General features: G+C 55.1%; 5 protein-coding genes across 5 annotated transcripts; 4 read left to right on the forward strand and 1 right to left on the reverse strand.

Annotated features, from left to right (window-relative positions):
- Positions 1-438: 438 nt before the first annotated feature.
- IKI3 (Elongator subunit IKI3) lies at positions 439-6101 on the forward strand. Its single transcript, XM_076638919.1, has 21 exons — positions 439-528; positions 619-703; positions 795-875; positions 958-1500; positions 1615-1749; positions 1819-1911; positions 2002-2505; positions 2610-3087; positions 3185-3343; positions 3425-3478; positions 3576-3797; positions 3880-3964; positions 4058-4181; positions 4263-4360; positions 4435-4498; positions 4574-4711; positions 4792-4916; positions 5010-5172; positions 5254-5386; positions 5492-5628; positions 5733-6101. Exons 2-21 carry the CDS (start codon positions 622-624, stop codon positions 5978-5980), a joined length of 3666 nt encoding a protein of 1221 aa, XP_076499991.1. The 5' UTR covers positions 439-528; positions 619-621; the 3' UTR covers positions 5981-6101.
- Positions 6102-7286: 1185 nt separating this feature from the next.
- Positions 7287-8940, forward strand: BDY24DRAFT_438648 (Zn(II)2Cys6 transcription factor domain-containing protein; the record flags this gene model as incomplete). Its single annotated transcript, XM_076644381.1, has 5 exons — positions 7287-7571; positions 7661-7670; positions 7761-7845; positions 7913-8100; positions 8194-8940. The coding sequence occupies exons 1-5, from the start codon at positions 7378-7380 to the stop codon at positions 8938-8940; spliced, it is 1224 nt and encodes a 407-aa protein (XP_076499992.1). The 5' UTR covers positions 7287-7377.
- Positions 8941-9394: 454 nt separating this feature from the next.
- Positions 9395-10616, reverse strand: BDY24DRAFT_412316 (uncharacterized protein; the record flags this gene model as incomplete). Its single annotated transcript, XM_076643039.1, has 4 exons — positions 9395-9591; positions 9673-9777; positions 9895-9977; positions 10057-10616. The coding sequence occupies 4 exons, from the start codon at positions 10614-10616 to the stop codon at positions 9395-9397; spliced, it is 945 nt and encodes a 314-aa protein (XP_076499993.1).
- An 83-nt stretch (positions 10617-10699) lies between these two features.
- BDY24DRAFT_378382 (uncharacterized protein) lies at positions 10700-13665 on the forward strand. The gene is made up of 10 exons (XM_076638920.1): positions 10700-10854; positions 10933-11050; positions 11125-11234; positions 11343-11839; positions 11967-12078; positions 12157-12295; positions 12428-12665; positions 12759-12887; positions 13000-13088; positions 13191-13665. The coding sequence occupies exons 1-10, from the start codon at positions 10759-10761 to the stop codon at positions 13634-13636; spliced, it is 1974 nt and encodes a 657-aa protein (XP_076499994.1). The 5' UTR covers positions 10700-10758; the 3' UTR covers positions 13637-13665.
- Positions 13666-13769: 104 nt separating this feature from the next.
- BDY24DRAFT_412318 (uncharacterized protein) lies at positions 13770-14960 on the forward strand (the record flags this gene model as incomplete). Its single annotated transcript, XM_076643040.1, has 6 exons — positions 13770-13921; positions 14005-14202; positions 14284-14533; positions 14611-14707; positions 14780-14791; positions 14866-14960. 6 exons carry the CDS (start codon positions 13770-13772, stop codon positions 14958-14960), a joined length of 804 nt encoding a protein of 267 aa, XP_076499995.1.
- Positions 14961-15004: the final 44 nt, after the last annotated feature.

Below are 15004 nucleotides of genomic sequence, written 5' to 3' on the forward strand. Positions count from 1 at the left end.
TTCCCCCCAAACCATCAACTCCTCTCCAAGAAAATGCGCTCCCTAACCTGTCTCTCCTCCCTCTCCACGGCTCTCCCCTTATCTTCCTCCTCCAAACGAGCGACCGCGACGTGCTTCGACCCTGAATCCGGGCTCGTCTACACCGCCGTGGAATCCGTCTCGGCCAACGGAGAGCTCGAGCTCGACGTTTTGGAGGTGAAGGGTTTGGAGGAGAAGGATGTAGAGGTGGTGAGTGAGATTTGTTACGATGGCGACGAGCGTTAGGCGGTTCGGAGTTCAGGAGGGAGGAGGGAGGAGGGAAGGAAGGACAAGAGTTTGAGTCAAGCTGACATTTTTGGGTCGTTCTCTCGTTGGCAGATCGGATCCTACAGCTCTTCCACGCTGCCTTCCTTCACCAAAGGGGACAAGAACGTACTCAGCTTGAAGCTGCTTTCGGAATCGAGATCGTTATGCGTGATTCTCGCCGGAGGGGATATCGTGACGCTGGCTCTCGAGGAGGAAGGAGGAGGAGGAGGAGGAGGGGAGAAGGTGAGCTCGCTCGTCTTTTCGTTTTTTTTTCGGTGGCTTTCGACTAATCCTCGCTTTGTTTTTTTTGGTATTCTTCGTGCTGGCGTTTAGGAAATGGAAGTCGTAGGAGTCGTCGATGCTGGGATCAAGGCGGTTCGTTGGAGTCCGGACGATGAGTTGCTCGTTTTGATCACTGGTCGGTCTCTCTCTCTCTCTCTTTCTGTCTCTCTTTCTCGAGTCGATTCGTCGAACTGAAGTATTCGTTTATGGTGTTTCGGTGTATTCAGGCGACGACAAACTCCTCCAGATGACTCAAGATTTCGAGGTTCTCAACGACACTCCTCTTCGGTCGGTTGAGTTTGGAGAGGGTTCGTTCCTTTCGGTCCCATCCTCCCTCCCTCTCTTTGCTGACTTTCCCTCCCGTTTTCGTTTTGATCTTTTTTATTCTAGATCAAGCCATCAACGTAGGCTGGGGATCCAAATCGACCCAGTTCCACGGTTCCCTCGGAAAAGCAGCCGCCGCCGCCGCCTCCCTCCCTTCCTCCTCCCTCGCGCCCGTCACCTCCTCCCCCTCGGACGACCTCTCCCCTCGCATCTCCTGGCGAGAAGACGGCTTGCACTTCTGCGTCTCCACTCTCGATCCCATCTCCAACGTCCCTTCCACTCAGACCCCACCTCCTTCGAAACGAGTCCTCCGAACCTACTCCCGCCTCGCCGTCCTCCAATCGACGTCGGAACCCGTCTCTGGGTTGGAGCACCCCCTCGCGTGGAGCGGGAGCAAAGGGCTGATAGCGAGTACGCAGAGGTTCGGGGAAGGCGAGGGGAGGAAGGGGAGGCATGATGTCGTGTTCTTTGAGAGGAACGGGTTGAGGCATGGCGAGTTTGGACTGAGGGAACAAGAAGAGGAAGGGGAGTACAGGGTCAGGGAGGTCATGTGGAATGCGGATTCGACGGCGTTGGCGGTATGGATAGAGAGGAAGACGGGGGATGTGGGTGAGTGCACGAGGTTGCTTGACTTTTTTGTGTGAGAGGGAGAGCTGACGGACGGTTCGGTTTTTCGTTTCGACGCGTTCTTTTTCGTTTCGTCGCTTGTTTTCTTTCTAAAAGTCCAACTCTGGACGGTCAACAACTATCACTGGTATCTCAAGCAGGAGATCAGCTCTCTTTCCATCGACGCTCTGAACTTCACGTCGGTCGAGTGGCATCCTGAGCAGCCTTTCAAGATCGCCGTGCTCACTGCTCGTCAGTCTCCCTTCTTTTTCTCTTTGCTTTCGCTTTCGAGGCTGATCTCTTTTCTCATTGTTTTCGCAGGCTCCCTCGAGATTCGATCCTTCTGCTGGGACACGTACGCTACCGTCGCTCCCGCACCGAACGATACCGGACTCGTCGCTGTCGTCGATGGAGGTGCGTTTCTTTCAGTCGCGTCTCTAAGTCGTTTCTTCCCCTCTCTCTTCGAACTAACCACCACTTGTTTATCCTCCTTTGTCATATCAGCCTCCCTCCTCCTGACGCCCTTCCGAACGCAAAACGTCCCTCCTCCGATGTCCACCTCCAAAGTCGTCCACCACCCAACGTCTTCCCTCCCTCCGATCCACGTCGCCTTCTCCGCCACCGAGGACACCGTCGCTTCCCTCTACCCTACCGGCGAGCTCGTTCTTCGAGAGATCAAGACCAAGCTGCGGAAGGAAACGCCGGGGAGGTCGATCGTGAGCGAAGGGGAGAGAACGGTGAGGTTGCCGAGGGGAGTGAAGGGGAGGCAGGTCGCGATTAGGACGACCGGTGAGGGGGAGGAGGTCGTCGTGGTGGTGCTGGGATGGAATGTTGGAGAGGGGAGGGATGGGATTTGGGTCGGGGAGGTTGGGAAGGAGAAGGAGGAGGAGAAGGAGGTCGAGTGGAAGGAGGTCGAGGGCGGGTTGGGAGGTTCGTCCGGGGCTGGGAAGGTGATTGGGTTGGAGGAAGAGATGGTTTATCAATCGAGGGACGGAGGCTTGTTCTTGAGTGAGTTTTGAAGATCAGCGTTCCCTTGTCTTCTTCTCGAGTCGAGCAAAAAAGTCGAAGAACTGATTCCTCCTCCGTCGCGTCCTCTCTCCTCTCCTCCTCAGTCAAACCCTCCCCAACCTCCTCCTCCTCCTACACCCTCTCCCCTCTCCCGCTCTCCACCCCCCTCCCAACTTTCTGCCCAACCCTCAAACCAACCACCCACACCTCCGTCCCTCTCCTCTTCGCCCTCTCCCCCTTGGGCAAACTCTTCGCCCTCTCCCTCCTCTCCACCGAACCCCCTTACCTCGTCGCTTCCGACGCCACCTCGTTCGGGATCTCGTCCGACTTCCTCATCTACACCACCTCGACGCACGAGTCCAAGTACGCTCCGTTGGACGTGCTCGTCAAGATCTTGGATGGAGGGTGGATCGTGAGCGAGCAGGCGAAGGAGTGGGAGAAGAGGAAGGTCGAGAGAGGGAGTGTGGTCGTGACGGTGGTGAGTAGCGCGATGGCGTTGGTGCTGCAGATGCCGAGAGGGAATTTGGAGAGTGTGTGGCCGAGACCGTTGGTGCTGGCGGGGGTGAGGAGGGATGTGGAGAGGTGAGTTTTTTTGGTTTGGAATTCGAGCGAGAGGGAAGATGTGGTCTCGTTTGAACGAGCTTTCGCTGACTTTGGGTTTGGGGTTTTGGGGTCGCAGTCTGAGATACAGGGACGCTTTCATCGCTTGTAGGAAGCATAGGATCGATTTGAACATCCTCTACGATCACGATCCGGCGGGGTTCATGAAGAACTTGTCGACGTTCGTCGAGCAGATCGAGGACGTGGATTACATCAACCTCTTCCTCGGTGGACTCAAGTGAGTTCCCTTCTTTGCTCTTCTTCATCCCCACGTCTCGAAAGACTAACCAACGCTCTCTTCATGCTTCCCCCTTTCCAGAAACGAGGACGTCTCTCGGTCGATGTATCGCCTTCCTGGAACGGTCGCGTCGACGTTCGTCCTCCCCCTTCCTTCCCCTCTTCCTCCTCTCTCCGAACCCTCAACTCACTCCCCCCTCTCCTTTCCTTCTCGTCTCCTCTCCTTCCTTCAGATCAAGCGCCGTCGTCCAAGGAAAGATCAACAAGATCTGCGATGCCGTCAGAGGAGAGCTCGAGAAGACCGAGAAGGACATGCTTAGATACGTCGATTCGATCCTCACCGCTCACGTCGTCAAGACCCCTCCGGATCACGAGGAGGCGCTCAGGATGCTTCATCGTCTCAAAGGGCAGCACCCGAAGGTTGTGGAGGATGCGATCAAATACGTGATCTTCTTGTGAGTCGAAAGTCGAAGGGTTCGTTTTCCGTCGTGTTTTCGTGTTGGGCTGACCTCGTTTCGTTCTTCGTTGCTTCGCCAGGACCGACGTCAACCAACTGTTCGATGTTGCTCTTGGGATGTACGACTTCCAACTCGTGCTTATGATCGCTCAGTACTCGCAGAAGGTTCGTCCCCGTCTCGCCTCTCGTCTTTCGCTTCTCCGTCCGTTCCTCTCCCGAGCTTGACCTTTTTTTCGTTTCTTCGCCTTCCCCTCTCAGGATCCTCGAGAGTACCTCCCCTTCCTCAAAGAGCTCCGAGCTCTGGACAAGCACTACCAACGGTTCAAGATCGACGATCACCTCGAGCGGTACAAGTCGGGTCTCACCAACCTTCATCTTGCTGGTTCGTTCGCTCCCTCGCTCCTCCCTTTTCCCCCACGCGTCGTTTTCGTAAGCTTGAGCTGACTTTGAATCCCCCTCGCAGGTCCCGAACGGTTTGACGAGTCGGTGGCGTACGTTGAGAAGCACGACCTGCATCGAGAGGCGATTTCGATCTGGGCGAACGAACCGGAACCGCTTGCTGTGAGTCGAGTCGACTTTTCCACTCTGCTCTCTTTCTTCGACTGACGCCTAAAAAAAATTTCCCTCTTTCGCAGGTCATGTACGAGGTCTATGGAGATCACCTTTACGACAAGAGAGACTTCAACGATGCTGCTCTCGGTTCGTCCTCCTTCTCTTGGAAACGCTCGAACGAAGATTGACGCTGACCTTTCCTCCCCTTCTCTGCTCTCCCAGCTTTCTCCATGGCCGGTAAACCTGCTCGAGCTCTCAAGGCGTACGAGAAGGCTCACGCTTGGAAGGAGCTCTTCACGCTCGCCATGACTCAGAAGATTGAACCGGACGCGATGAGTGATCTGATCGAGAAGATTGCTGGTGAGTCTTTCCTCTTTTTGCTCCTACTTCGAGGAGCTACGGGCTGATCTTCGTCTCTTTTCGAACGCCATCTGGATCAGGTCATCTCTCCTCTCGAGGTCGAAACGTCGAAGCCGGCCGACTCGTTTTGGATTACGGAGGAGACGTGGAGGAGGCTGTCGTTCAGTTCTGCAAAGGGAGGGATTTCTCCGAGGCTTACCGAGTTGTACGTCTTCTCTCTCTCTCTCTCTCTAACCCTCGTCTCTCTCGCAACAGGCTCCGTTGCTGATCCTCCGCTTTGCCTCTCGTTTTCTCTCAGGCCGCTCTTCACGAGAAGGACGACCTCGTCGAATCCGTCGTCCATCCGAGCCTGCTCGAGACCCAGAACGTCATCATGGAGGATATCGTCGAGATCGAAGAACAGATGAGCAAGCAGACTGCTAGGCTTGAGGAGTTGAAGGTGCTGAAGGTTGAGCAACCTGGTGAGTCTCTGTTTCTCTCCTCCACTCGACGCGTCTTTCCGACTTTCGACTGACGTCTCTTCCTTCCTTCGCCTTCCCCAGAATCCTTCTTCATGCAAGACGATCCCGCTTTGGAGAACATCGACGTCATGACGGATGCTACCCAAGCTACTGCGTTCACTCGGTACACCCAGGCTGCTTCGACGGTTCTGACGAGAATGACCGGTCACACTCAGTTCGTCCAAAGTCTCTCGTCTTCGCTTGAAATTGCTTCTCTGCTTCGCCGCCTCAACTCTCTGACTGACTCCTCTCTTTCCCCCCCTTCTCTCTCTGCCTGCAGGAAGAGCTCCTCGACCTCGAAGAACAAGAGGAAGAACGACCGGAAGCGACTGGGAGGTCGAAAGGGAACCGTCGACGAGGAGGAATACCTGCTCGGTTCCTTCGCTCGTCTCGTAGAGAAGTTCAAGCTCATGATCGGTGAGTCTGTTCTCCCGCTTTTTTACAACTAACCCCTCTCCTCCTTCGAACTCGAACAGTTCGAGCTCACCTCTCTTCCGTTCCCCGTCTCTCTCTTCTTTCAGCCGACTCCAACTCCCTCCTCAACCACCTCCTCCTCGCCTCCGACGAACACCGGGAAGCCGGAAACGAACTTCAAAAGGCCTTCATCGACATGGAGGAGAAGATGGCTGTCGCTGTAGAGATCGCTTGGGCTCCAGTCGAAGGAGAGATCGTGGTGAAGAAGGACGAGTTCGCCATCGTCAAGCTGCCTCGACCGGAGAAGCCGAAGGTCGGGGAGTGGAAGGGTGGGAATGGGTTCTTGGGACTCTGAGGGGGGGATTTGGTTGGTCTAGAAGGATCTGGTTCTCATGTTGTATGCAGCTTCGTTGCGAAGAGAGAGAGGACGGGAGAGAAAGACGACGCAGAGAACGTCTCGGATTCGTCCGTGGCAGGGCTGAACGTTCCATCGATCATCGCCTCGAGAAGAGAGTTTCAAGATCTATACAGAGACGTTGAAGAGTGGCGCCTGACTGGTGAAACGAGGCGGAAGGACGAAGAAGACTTGAACGCGAAGAGAGAGCGGCTTCAGCCCTCGTTCTCTTTCTCTCCTCACCCTCGTTTCGCGTGCCTGTCGTTCTAACACTCACCCATATCACTCTAAATTGACCCTTTGCCCGATGTCCTAATCTCTAAAGGTGGGCCGAAAAGTGAAACGAGGGCTGCTTGTTCTTATCGAGGACCCCTTTGCAACTGTCTCCTCCCCCAGAAGAACCCCCCCTTCCTGGTCGCTCGTCATCTCTGCGAGTCGTTTTCTCACTTCCGTACCTTCTCCTCGCCCACTGGTGTGCAGGAAAAGTTTTTCTGGCCGTCTCGTTGCTTTTCGAAGGTTTTTTGTTTCCGCTTCTTGAATTGCGCTCTCATCTTCTCCTTTCGCTCGCCCGACGCTGATCAGGACCCGAGAGTCCGACGTCTCCGCTTCTTCGGTAGCTCTTCATCTGTTCCTTTTCTCCTACAGGTCCCCGATTTCGCACTCCTGAAACACGGGCAGGGCATTCCGTGCTAGAGGTGCAGAAGAGGAGACCGAGCCGTTCGATCAGCTTCCTTGCCTTCTTCGAGCCTCCGCAGCGCCGAACTGATTACATTCCGCGGGTCTTTGAAGATGGACCGGCACGCGTTCGAGACCTGACCACGCGAGCGACCGATCATGAAAGGAGAATAAAAGGGCGAGTGAGACCGACGTCGGAATGCTTCCGTCCTCTTTCCCCTTCTCCCTTCTCCCTTCGCTCCTTCTCTGCCCTCTCTTGGTTCCAAAGTTCTCCTGTGGATTCCCAGCACCATACGGTCACGCGACTGAGCTCTCAATAGGCCCACTCTAGATCCGGACGGACGAAGGGCTGTTCGAGCTCCGCGTCTCGACTCCACTGCTCCAAAGGGGATTTGAGCTGCCACCGATCTTGCTCCCTCAATACTCCCTTCTCCCCCTTCCCACATGTTTCCGAGACACGAACGGAGAAACAGTCAGAGACACTGGTTTTTCCTCCCTCGACGTAGCTAGCTCACGGGGTGAGTGGTCGAGGAAAGGGCAAGGGAGCGCAAATCTCTTCCCTTCGCTCGACTCATCTTCCCTCCCAACGACCATCTTCCCGTTCTGTTTCGTACCTTTCCCCTTCCCTACCTCCCCTCCCCTCACCTCCACATCTAACTCATCTCAGCTTCCCTCCCTCAGCAATGTACTCGTCCTCTCCTTTCCCTCCTCATCACCATCAGCTCTCCTCTCCCGTCGCCTTCCTCCTCGACTCCTGCTCCCCCTTCTACTCCGAGTGCCCTAGCCCGGCCTCTTCTTCCATGTCTTCTTCACCTTCCTTCTCTGCGAGTGGAAACAGAAACAGGATCAACATGGCATGTCTTTACTGTAGATACAGGTGCGCACATTTCCTCCCTCCTCTCCTCGTCGTCTCGAACTTCGAGCGGCTGCAGCCGCTGACCTGTCTCTTCTTCATTCTATCTACAGGAAGATCAAAGTGAGTTTGAACTCCTTCTTTATCTGTTCTTCGAACATGCAATCAGCAGCTGACCTTTTTTTTTCCTTTCTCTTTCGTTCTGTGTCGCAGTGCGACGGAGGGTCGCCCTGCACGACGTGTGCGCGAACGAAGCGTTGCTGCCAGTATCAGGAGGTCTCCGACGATGTCAACCGAGGTGAGTGTTATATCTTCGTTGCCTTCGACTATGCGATCTCTAACTTTCTTGCGTTTCTCTTTCACAGCAACGAAGGAGAGGAAAGCCTATCTGAAGAGCCTGAGAATCCAGTCGTTGGGACGGATTGCTTCCGCTCCTTCTCCTCGAAGACGTCGAGGAGTCTCCGTCACATCTTCCTCGTCTTCGGCTCCATCTTCTCCTGCTCCCCAACTCTCACCTTCGGCCTTCATTGACGGCTGGACGCCCACTCCTCCTGTGAGATCGCGTCGCGCCGGTCTTCTCCCTCGTGTACCTCGATCTTTCCTCAACCTCTTCTGACTCCTTCCCCTTTTACTTTATCTTCCTCAGTCTCCCACTACTACGACACCTTTCAGTCGTCCTTTCCCCTCCGTTCTCATGGGAACTCCTCTTCACGCCGCCTTCGAAGCAAACCTCTCTCGATCCCCATCCTCCCCGGCGGAGGACCAGACCTACTCCCAGATCCGACGACCCTCAGGATCCCAAACCCCTCCTCGAAGTCGATCTCCTTCTCCTCAACCCTACCACTCCATCTCCAACTACTCCACTCCCGCTCTCAGTCTCCCAGGCTACTCGTCCCACTTCGTCGACCCCTCGTCGTCTCCCTCGTCGTCGGTCGCCTCTTCCCAAGCTCCCTCCACTCCCGTCTTCGCCTCTTCCTTCCAGCCCAACTATTACTACTACGACAAGTGCCTCAACCCTTCCTCCCCTCCCACCTCGCCAGAGGGCGGAGCGCCGTTCGTCGTTGCGCCGTCGTCTTACTCCTCGTCCTACCCAGCCGCCACCACCGTCGATCTCGCTCAGGAGCCCATCTTCTACCTTCCCCCCTCTCCCGAGGTCAAGCGGCATTCGAGGTTCGCTTCGATGCAGCAGCAGTTCTTCGAGGGAGAGGGCAGGAACCCTGGGCTTGGACTTGATCTGCCGGAGGGGTTCGCTCCTGGACTTCCCTCTGGAGGAGCTGGATATTATGAGGAGGAGATGGCTCAGCAGCAGACTTGGGCTTCGGGTGGAGGAGGAGGGGGAACGGTGGTTGAAGAGTCGGAGATGATCGTCTTCCAGGGTTGGGGAACGGCTTGAGGAGGCCGTCTTGCTTTTGTTCCGTCGCGTCTCGTTCGTTTGTCGTTCTGGTTGTTATCTGCTCTTCCCGTCGTCTTCTGCTTTTTTCTCCTTTGCTTATTTGCTGCTTCGTCTCACTCTGTTCCCCTACTGCCTTCTCTCGTTTAGATCTTTGCTTCAATGTCGCTCTTTTGCTTCAACTCGCTTCGCAACCTCGTCTTTCTTTCCTCGTCGCTCCTTTGCTTTCTTTGCTTTACGTGTCTCCACATCTTTGCTTTCGTCGCTCCTTTATCTCGTCCCTCGCTTCGCTTATTCTCCATGCTGCCTCTCAGTCGTTGTTTATTATGCCATCGCTCGTTCACCGTGCCACACGAACACAACTCACAAGATCAAGACGCGTCCGATTCCAACTCGCTTTCCGACTCCCTGTGTATAGCCTAACTTCCAACAGCTGCATAGTCTCCCTGCACTCTATCTACGCCGTCGGACCGAGGTTGAGAACCTTCCCCAGCACGTCCACTCCGACTCCTCTCTCCTCGATCCACTTCCTCACTTCTCCCATCTCTCCTCGATTCCCTCGATGCCCGTAGTGGTTGATCAGGTTCGTGATCTCGACCATTCCGGTGAATAAACGCGTTGAGATCATTGGACTTCGATGCCGTTCGGTGACTTCTGTTCACGAGAGGAAGAAGAAGAAAAGGAAGGAGGATCGTCAGTCGTAGCCTACGAAGGAAGAGCGAGAGGGAGACGAACTTTTTTGGAACGACGGGATATCCGACCACGAGACAGCTTTTACCCAAGCCATGAACTCGTCGATGGCTTTGGGGTTTCCCTCGAGGCAGAGGATTCCTGGTTTGCCTGAGGAAGTCCGACGACGAGAGGGAGGAAAGAGAGAAGAGGGTCAGGACTGATGAAGGAAGTTTCCCACTCTCCTTCCCACTCCCATCGCTCAACAAACGAATCCAAAGCACTCACCAGCAAGCAGAAAACCAGTGAGCTTCCAAACAGGACCCATCCTGATCATGTCGTCGCGGTAGCACTTGGTCGAGATTGAAGGGCTGTCGCGAGAGAGAGGAAGGTCAGCTCTCGCAGCGAAGCGGCAAAAAAACTAACAGGCGATAGAAGACTCAGACTCACAACCAAAACCAGACCCTATCCATGCCATTCTCATCGGGTTCCACAAAGACTCCTCCTCCCAGGACTGGTTCTGGAGTCGGAGGAGGAACGAACGACGGCCCAATCTCCCTGAGATGGTCAACCAGAGCGAGGACCTCGTCCAGAATCTCTTCTCCACCTTCAGACGGAGGAATAGTCTCTACCAGATCTCCAAAGGCTGATCTCGATAGCCAAGCTGGTGGCCGGAGGACGAGCGAGGAGGGAGGGGAGAAGGACGAAGGGGAGGACCGAAGAGGGAGGACGATTTCGATGAGGAGAGGTAAAGCTGGGTCTTGATCGTCGAGTAGAACTTGCAGCAGGAGCCGTAGATCATCTGGGAGGGAAGTTGAGAGTTGCTGGAGGGTGTCGGTGGGCGGGGGAGCGGCCTCGAGGGAGGAGGATGAAGAGCGAAGGAGGTCGAGGGGAAGGAGGGAAGAGGACGAGACCTCAAGCTCGGAAGCGAGAGGAAACATGCTTTGCAGTAGTTCGACAGTGTTAAGGGTTGAAAGGAGGACCTCGGCCGGTAGTAAGGGTGAAGCCATGCCTGAAAAAGGGCAAAAGAGGGATGCTGACGGTTGAAGGAGAGAAGGGCGTGTGAGCTTTCGATTTCAGCTCTCAGGTCTCAACGCCGACGACCTCTCCCCTCCTCCTTTTTTTCAACGGAACCAAAATCCTCCCTCATCGATGGCTAGGAAACATCCCTGCCCTACCTGTGGTTCTACTAAATGGCACAAAGCTGCTGGAGGGACGCGAGCTTGCGAAGAGGGCCACATCGACATGGTGAGGTCAAACTTCCTTCCTTTCCTTTCCCTCTCCTCAAAGCTCACACCCGTTCGTCTTCGTGTCTTGAACCCGCAGTTTTTTCGAAAGGAGACTGTGGATATGGCAGGAGAGCCTTCTCAGTCGTCGCAGAGGGTTCGAAGGATGAACAAGGACAAGAAGAAGAAGGTCTGGAAGTCGAAGGGAAATCCGGAAAGTGAGCTCGCGTTCCTTCCTTCCCTCCCTTCCCTCTGTAATAACCTGACCTCTTCCTCCTCGCTCCTTTCAAAGTCTACCACGGTCACGAGAAGGAGTCCTTCTACTACGAGTGCCTTCAGCTTCTCGTTCGGCATCAGGTCAAGGCGTTGAGGACTGTTTGGGGTTTGCCGGTCGAGCTCGAGGTCAGCTTCAACGTTTCCTTCTCTTTTCCTTCTCAACTCTCGAGTTCACCCCTGCGTCTTCCCATAGCGATAGAAACTGACTCTTGTTCGTTTTCCTTCCCCTCTCAGATCATCACTCGCGACCTCCTCTCCCTCGCCCTACTCCTTCGACCCCTCCCTCCTCCTCCAGAACAACAAGACCAACCTCCGACAGCGCCATCGTCTCCTCGACCCACACCAAGTCCCTCCCTGCCCGTTGAAGAAAACTCGAATGGTTCCACTCCTTCAGGCTTGTCGGCTCGACTTCTTCAGGGTGGATTGGACGAGGGAATGGACGAGGACAAGGAAGACGAAGATCCGGATCGACCTGTTCGAGAGCTCGAGAAAGCTCACGAGGTGGACGAGGACGAGGAAGAAGAAGAGCAGGAGGAGGACCAAGTCCCTGAAAGAGGAGAGGGAGGGGATACGACGGATGCTGAGGACTGGGGAGATCGTACGAAGACGAGGAGGAAGAAGCGGTCAGAGAACGACCTGCACGAGGTGATGAGGCCGGCAGATTGTCTCGCGATTGTGATCGTTGCTTGTTGGGCGTTGAGGGTGCCAGTGATGTTCAAGGAGTTTATAAGGTCAGTCCAATCCCTGAAATCCTTTCCTTCGCTCTGCTCTTCGTTGCTCTGGTGCCAGGAGGAGAATCAGCACTCGTCGTTGAACGCGTCGAAAAGCTCACGTTCCTCTCTTTGGTTTCTCATCCAGCCTCATCAACTCCCACCAACTCCCTTACCTCGAGTTCGCCCACTCGACACTCATTCCCTCTGATCTGAGGAAACACTTTGCCCAAGATTTCTATCAGACTCTGAGTCCAGCCGTGAGTTTTCTCTTCCATCTGCCGCTCTCGAGGACGAGGACTCACGCCGAATGCTTTTTTTTTTCTTCTCCGTGATAGTGGGCGCCTTCAACCATGTCTCTCTATCGTCGAACCTCCAACTTTGCTCTTCAACTTCACGAGAGATTCGCCATCAAGATCCCAGAACTCAACGCGTCGCCGGTAATTTGGAAGTGTGTTCGCTCGCTAGGAGGATCTCGTGAGTCATGATTTCGATTCTTTATGCTCAACTACATCGTTCTTCCCAGTTGCTCCTTTTTTCGTTCCGTCTCCCTTTGACTCCGACGCGGCTCGCTGACCTCGTCTCTTCTTCTCCCTCTCTCTCTCCCAGCCGCCATCTACCCCGCCGTCATCTCTCTCTCCCGAAGCATTCAACTTCATCTTTCCCTCCATCAAGGCCTCGCTCCTAATCCCGTCCACAACCCTCGAAGCGAAGCTCAGGCTCCGGAGGATCGGATCCTTCGTCCAGGGGAGGGGTGGGAAGGAGATCGAGTTCCGCCGGAGCTGGGAATTATGGCAGTGGTGCTGGTTGTGCTGAAAATGGTTTACGGTCTGGATGGGAGAGAGCGGTGAGTGCAAGTGGCGAGAGCAGCGAGAGAGAGAGTCGCTGAAGGGACGCGTCCAGGTTCGAGCTAACGTTTCTCTCTGCCCGTCCTTTGCAGACTTCCGGTGAACGACGAGGACGCCGCTACAGTGCTGATGCGGAAGTCCGAATGGCTAAAGGGGCTGAGGTCGATGCAGAGTCTGGGTAAGGGAGAGTTCTCGGACGAGAGGTTGGCGGACGGAGATTTGTGCGTACTCGTCACGTCTCCTTTCTTTTCGCTGCTCCTCTCCCTCCTTGAAAGAACATTCACGCTGACTTGTTTTCTTCCTATCTTTCTACTTCTATCGTGATATTATCAGCGACATCCTCGCTCTGGAAGGTCAAGACATCGATCGATACCTCGACCTTTGCGAGGCGATGCTCTCGTCTGGACTCTCAAAGCCGAAGGGTTCGTCGTTTTCTTTTGTAGTCTCGTTCTCGACCTCTCAATTGTTCGACAAGTCGAACGGCTCTAACTCGCTCTCTACCTTGTTCTCTTTCGTCCCACCAGCTCTCGATCTCCTCGCGTCCCGTTTCCCTCCTCCTCCTCCCTCTCCACCCCCCAACCCACTCGACGACGTCTCGCCACCTTCAGTCTCCACCTTCCCTCATCGCTCTTCTAAATACCCAGCTCCTCTCGACACTCTCCCCGATGGTCCAATCCAACCTCCTCTCCCAGATGACTTCGACGATCAACATCGATTTCCCACTTTCCTCCTCCCCGGAGAAGCTCACCACCGGTTCTCGCGTCTCGACGTGACGGGAGAGATGCCTCGGGAGATGGAACTTGTGATGGAAGAGGCTGCGAGGGTGGTGGGCGTGAGGAAGCAGGAGCTGGTCGTCGTTCTGGAGGAGTTGGAGGCGAGGCTGAGCAGGAAGGGGGGTTTGGGAGTGGGAAGCGGGGGAGGGACGATGGCTGAGATGGAGGACGACGAGGAAGAGGATGGGGACGACTGATTAGGATGTGATGGTTTTTCAATCGGTTACTCACTCGAGAGGTTCGGAAGAGCAAGACCGGCGCTCCGTGCTCGTCGCAGCTTGTTCTTTCGTCTTCCTACCTCCGACCACCACCATCTCCACACCTCGAACTATGAACGTCGATATCCAGCTTGCCTTAAAGAAGGCTCTCTCCACCTCTCGAAACGCTGGAGCATACCTCCTCGCTCGACCCGTCGCTTGTTCCCTCGGATTGGCAGGGTTGACTTGCGTCGTCCTTGATTATCGCGCGTGGATCTCGTACGGGTGTGTCGTCTCTTCTTTTCCTATGCGTATAGTTGCTTTAGAAAACCCAAGCTTACTTCTACTTCCCCCTCTCATCCTCTCAGAACCGGAGGATTCCCGCCAAACCCCTTGGTCTATCTCGTCATGTCCCTCTTCCGCTTCGCTCGTCTTCTCTTCGGTGCAGACGGCAGAGCTGCCTCTCCCCTTCTCAAAGCTGGAAAGAGGGGAAGTGGAAGAGATCAGCTTAAATATATCGAGGATCTTCCTGAACGACGAGGTCCTAGACCCACGGTGATCGGACGGTGCGTCGTGTCGCGTCTTCCTCTACGCTCTCCTCTCTTTCCCAGCCTCTGATCTACTTCACCCTTTTCTTCGACTTTCAGACCTGTTCCTCATCGTCACTGGGGAGAGCAACAGCCAGCGGCCGTCACCGAAGCCGTCAGCTCCTACCGCTCTCGACTCGCGAGGCTCAATCCTACACTCCTCGTCGAACGAACTTCGAACCTCGAACGCGCTGGTCCCTCCCTTGGACTTCATCCCGAAGTTCTGACTCCTCGAGAGGGAAAGAAGTTCACAGACAAGTGGGGGAAAGGAGAAGTGGTTCACGTCCACGAGAACGATCGTTCACTTCATGTTCGTCCTCTGTTCTGCACTTCGCTCCATCTTTCGAATGCTGACAGAAGCCTCCTGCTGAATTCATGTTTAAACAGGTCGCCCTGAGTCCACTTGACGCTGCTAACGTGATCCAGGTGGGTTGGGGAGAGCGATTTCCTCTCGCTGGACTTCTTTCTTTCGTCCCCGTTGGCTGTGAGTTGCCCGTTTCTTTCGCTTCCGACTCCCGTTCCACCTTCCTGAACCGAAGACTTTGTTTTCCTTCAGATGTGATGATCTGTGAGTCTCTCTCCGCCGTCTGATTGACGGGAGAAAGGGCTGACAGCCGCGTCCGACCTACTTTTCGCATGCAGACGCGCCGAGAGACCTCGAGGAGGTTGAGATCGTCAACAAGGTCGTCCTTGCGAGTTGCAGATGGTATACCGGAGAGGAGGTTGTTGACGAGTGAAGGCAGAGACGATGAAATGACCGTTTCACGAGGAGGAGAAGGGG

Source organism: Mrakia frigida, assembly GCF_051309035.1.
Source record: "Mrakia frigida strain ATCC 22029 unplaced genomic scaffold BDY24scaffold_4, whole genome shotgun sequence".
NCBI classification, from domain to species: domain Eukaryota; kingdom Fungi; phylum Basidiomycota; class Tremellomycetes; order Cystofilobasidiales; family Mrakiaceae; genus Mrakia; species Mrakia frigida.

What these genes read in the sequence shown, in the direction of transcription:
- IKI3 (XM_076638919.1), top strand. Translation starts at nt 622, where the DNA reads ATGGAAGTCGTAGGAGTCGTCGATGCTGGGATCAAGGCGGTTCGTTGG. An exon ending in GAGGAAGACGGGGGATGTGG is followed by an intron (nt 1,501 to 1,614) that starts GTGAGTGCACGA and finishes TCTTTCTAAAAG; the next exon opens with TCCAACTCTGGACGGTCAAC. An exon ending in GAAGTTCAAGCTCATGATCG is followed by an intron (nt 5,629 to 5,732) that starts GTGAGTCTGTTC and finishes CTCTTCTTTCAG; the next exon opens with CCGACTCCAACTCCCTCCTC.
- BDY24DRAFT_378382 (XM_076638920.1), top strand. Translation starts at nt 10,759, where the DNA reads ATGGCTAGGAAACATCCCTGCCCTACCTGTGGTTCTACTAAATGGCAC. An exon ending in GTCGAAGGGAAATCCGGAAA is followed by an intron (nt 11,051 to 11,124) that starts GTGAGCTCGCGT and finishes CTCCTTTCAAAG; the next exon opens with TCTACCACGGTCACGAGAAG. An exon ending in AGGTTGGCGGACGGAGATTT is followed by an intron (nt 12,888 to 12,999) that starts GTGCGTACTCGT and finishes TGATATTATCAG; the next exon opens with CGACATCCTCGCTCTGGAAG.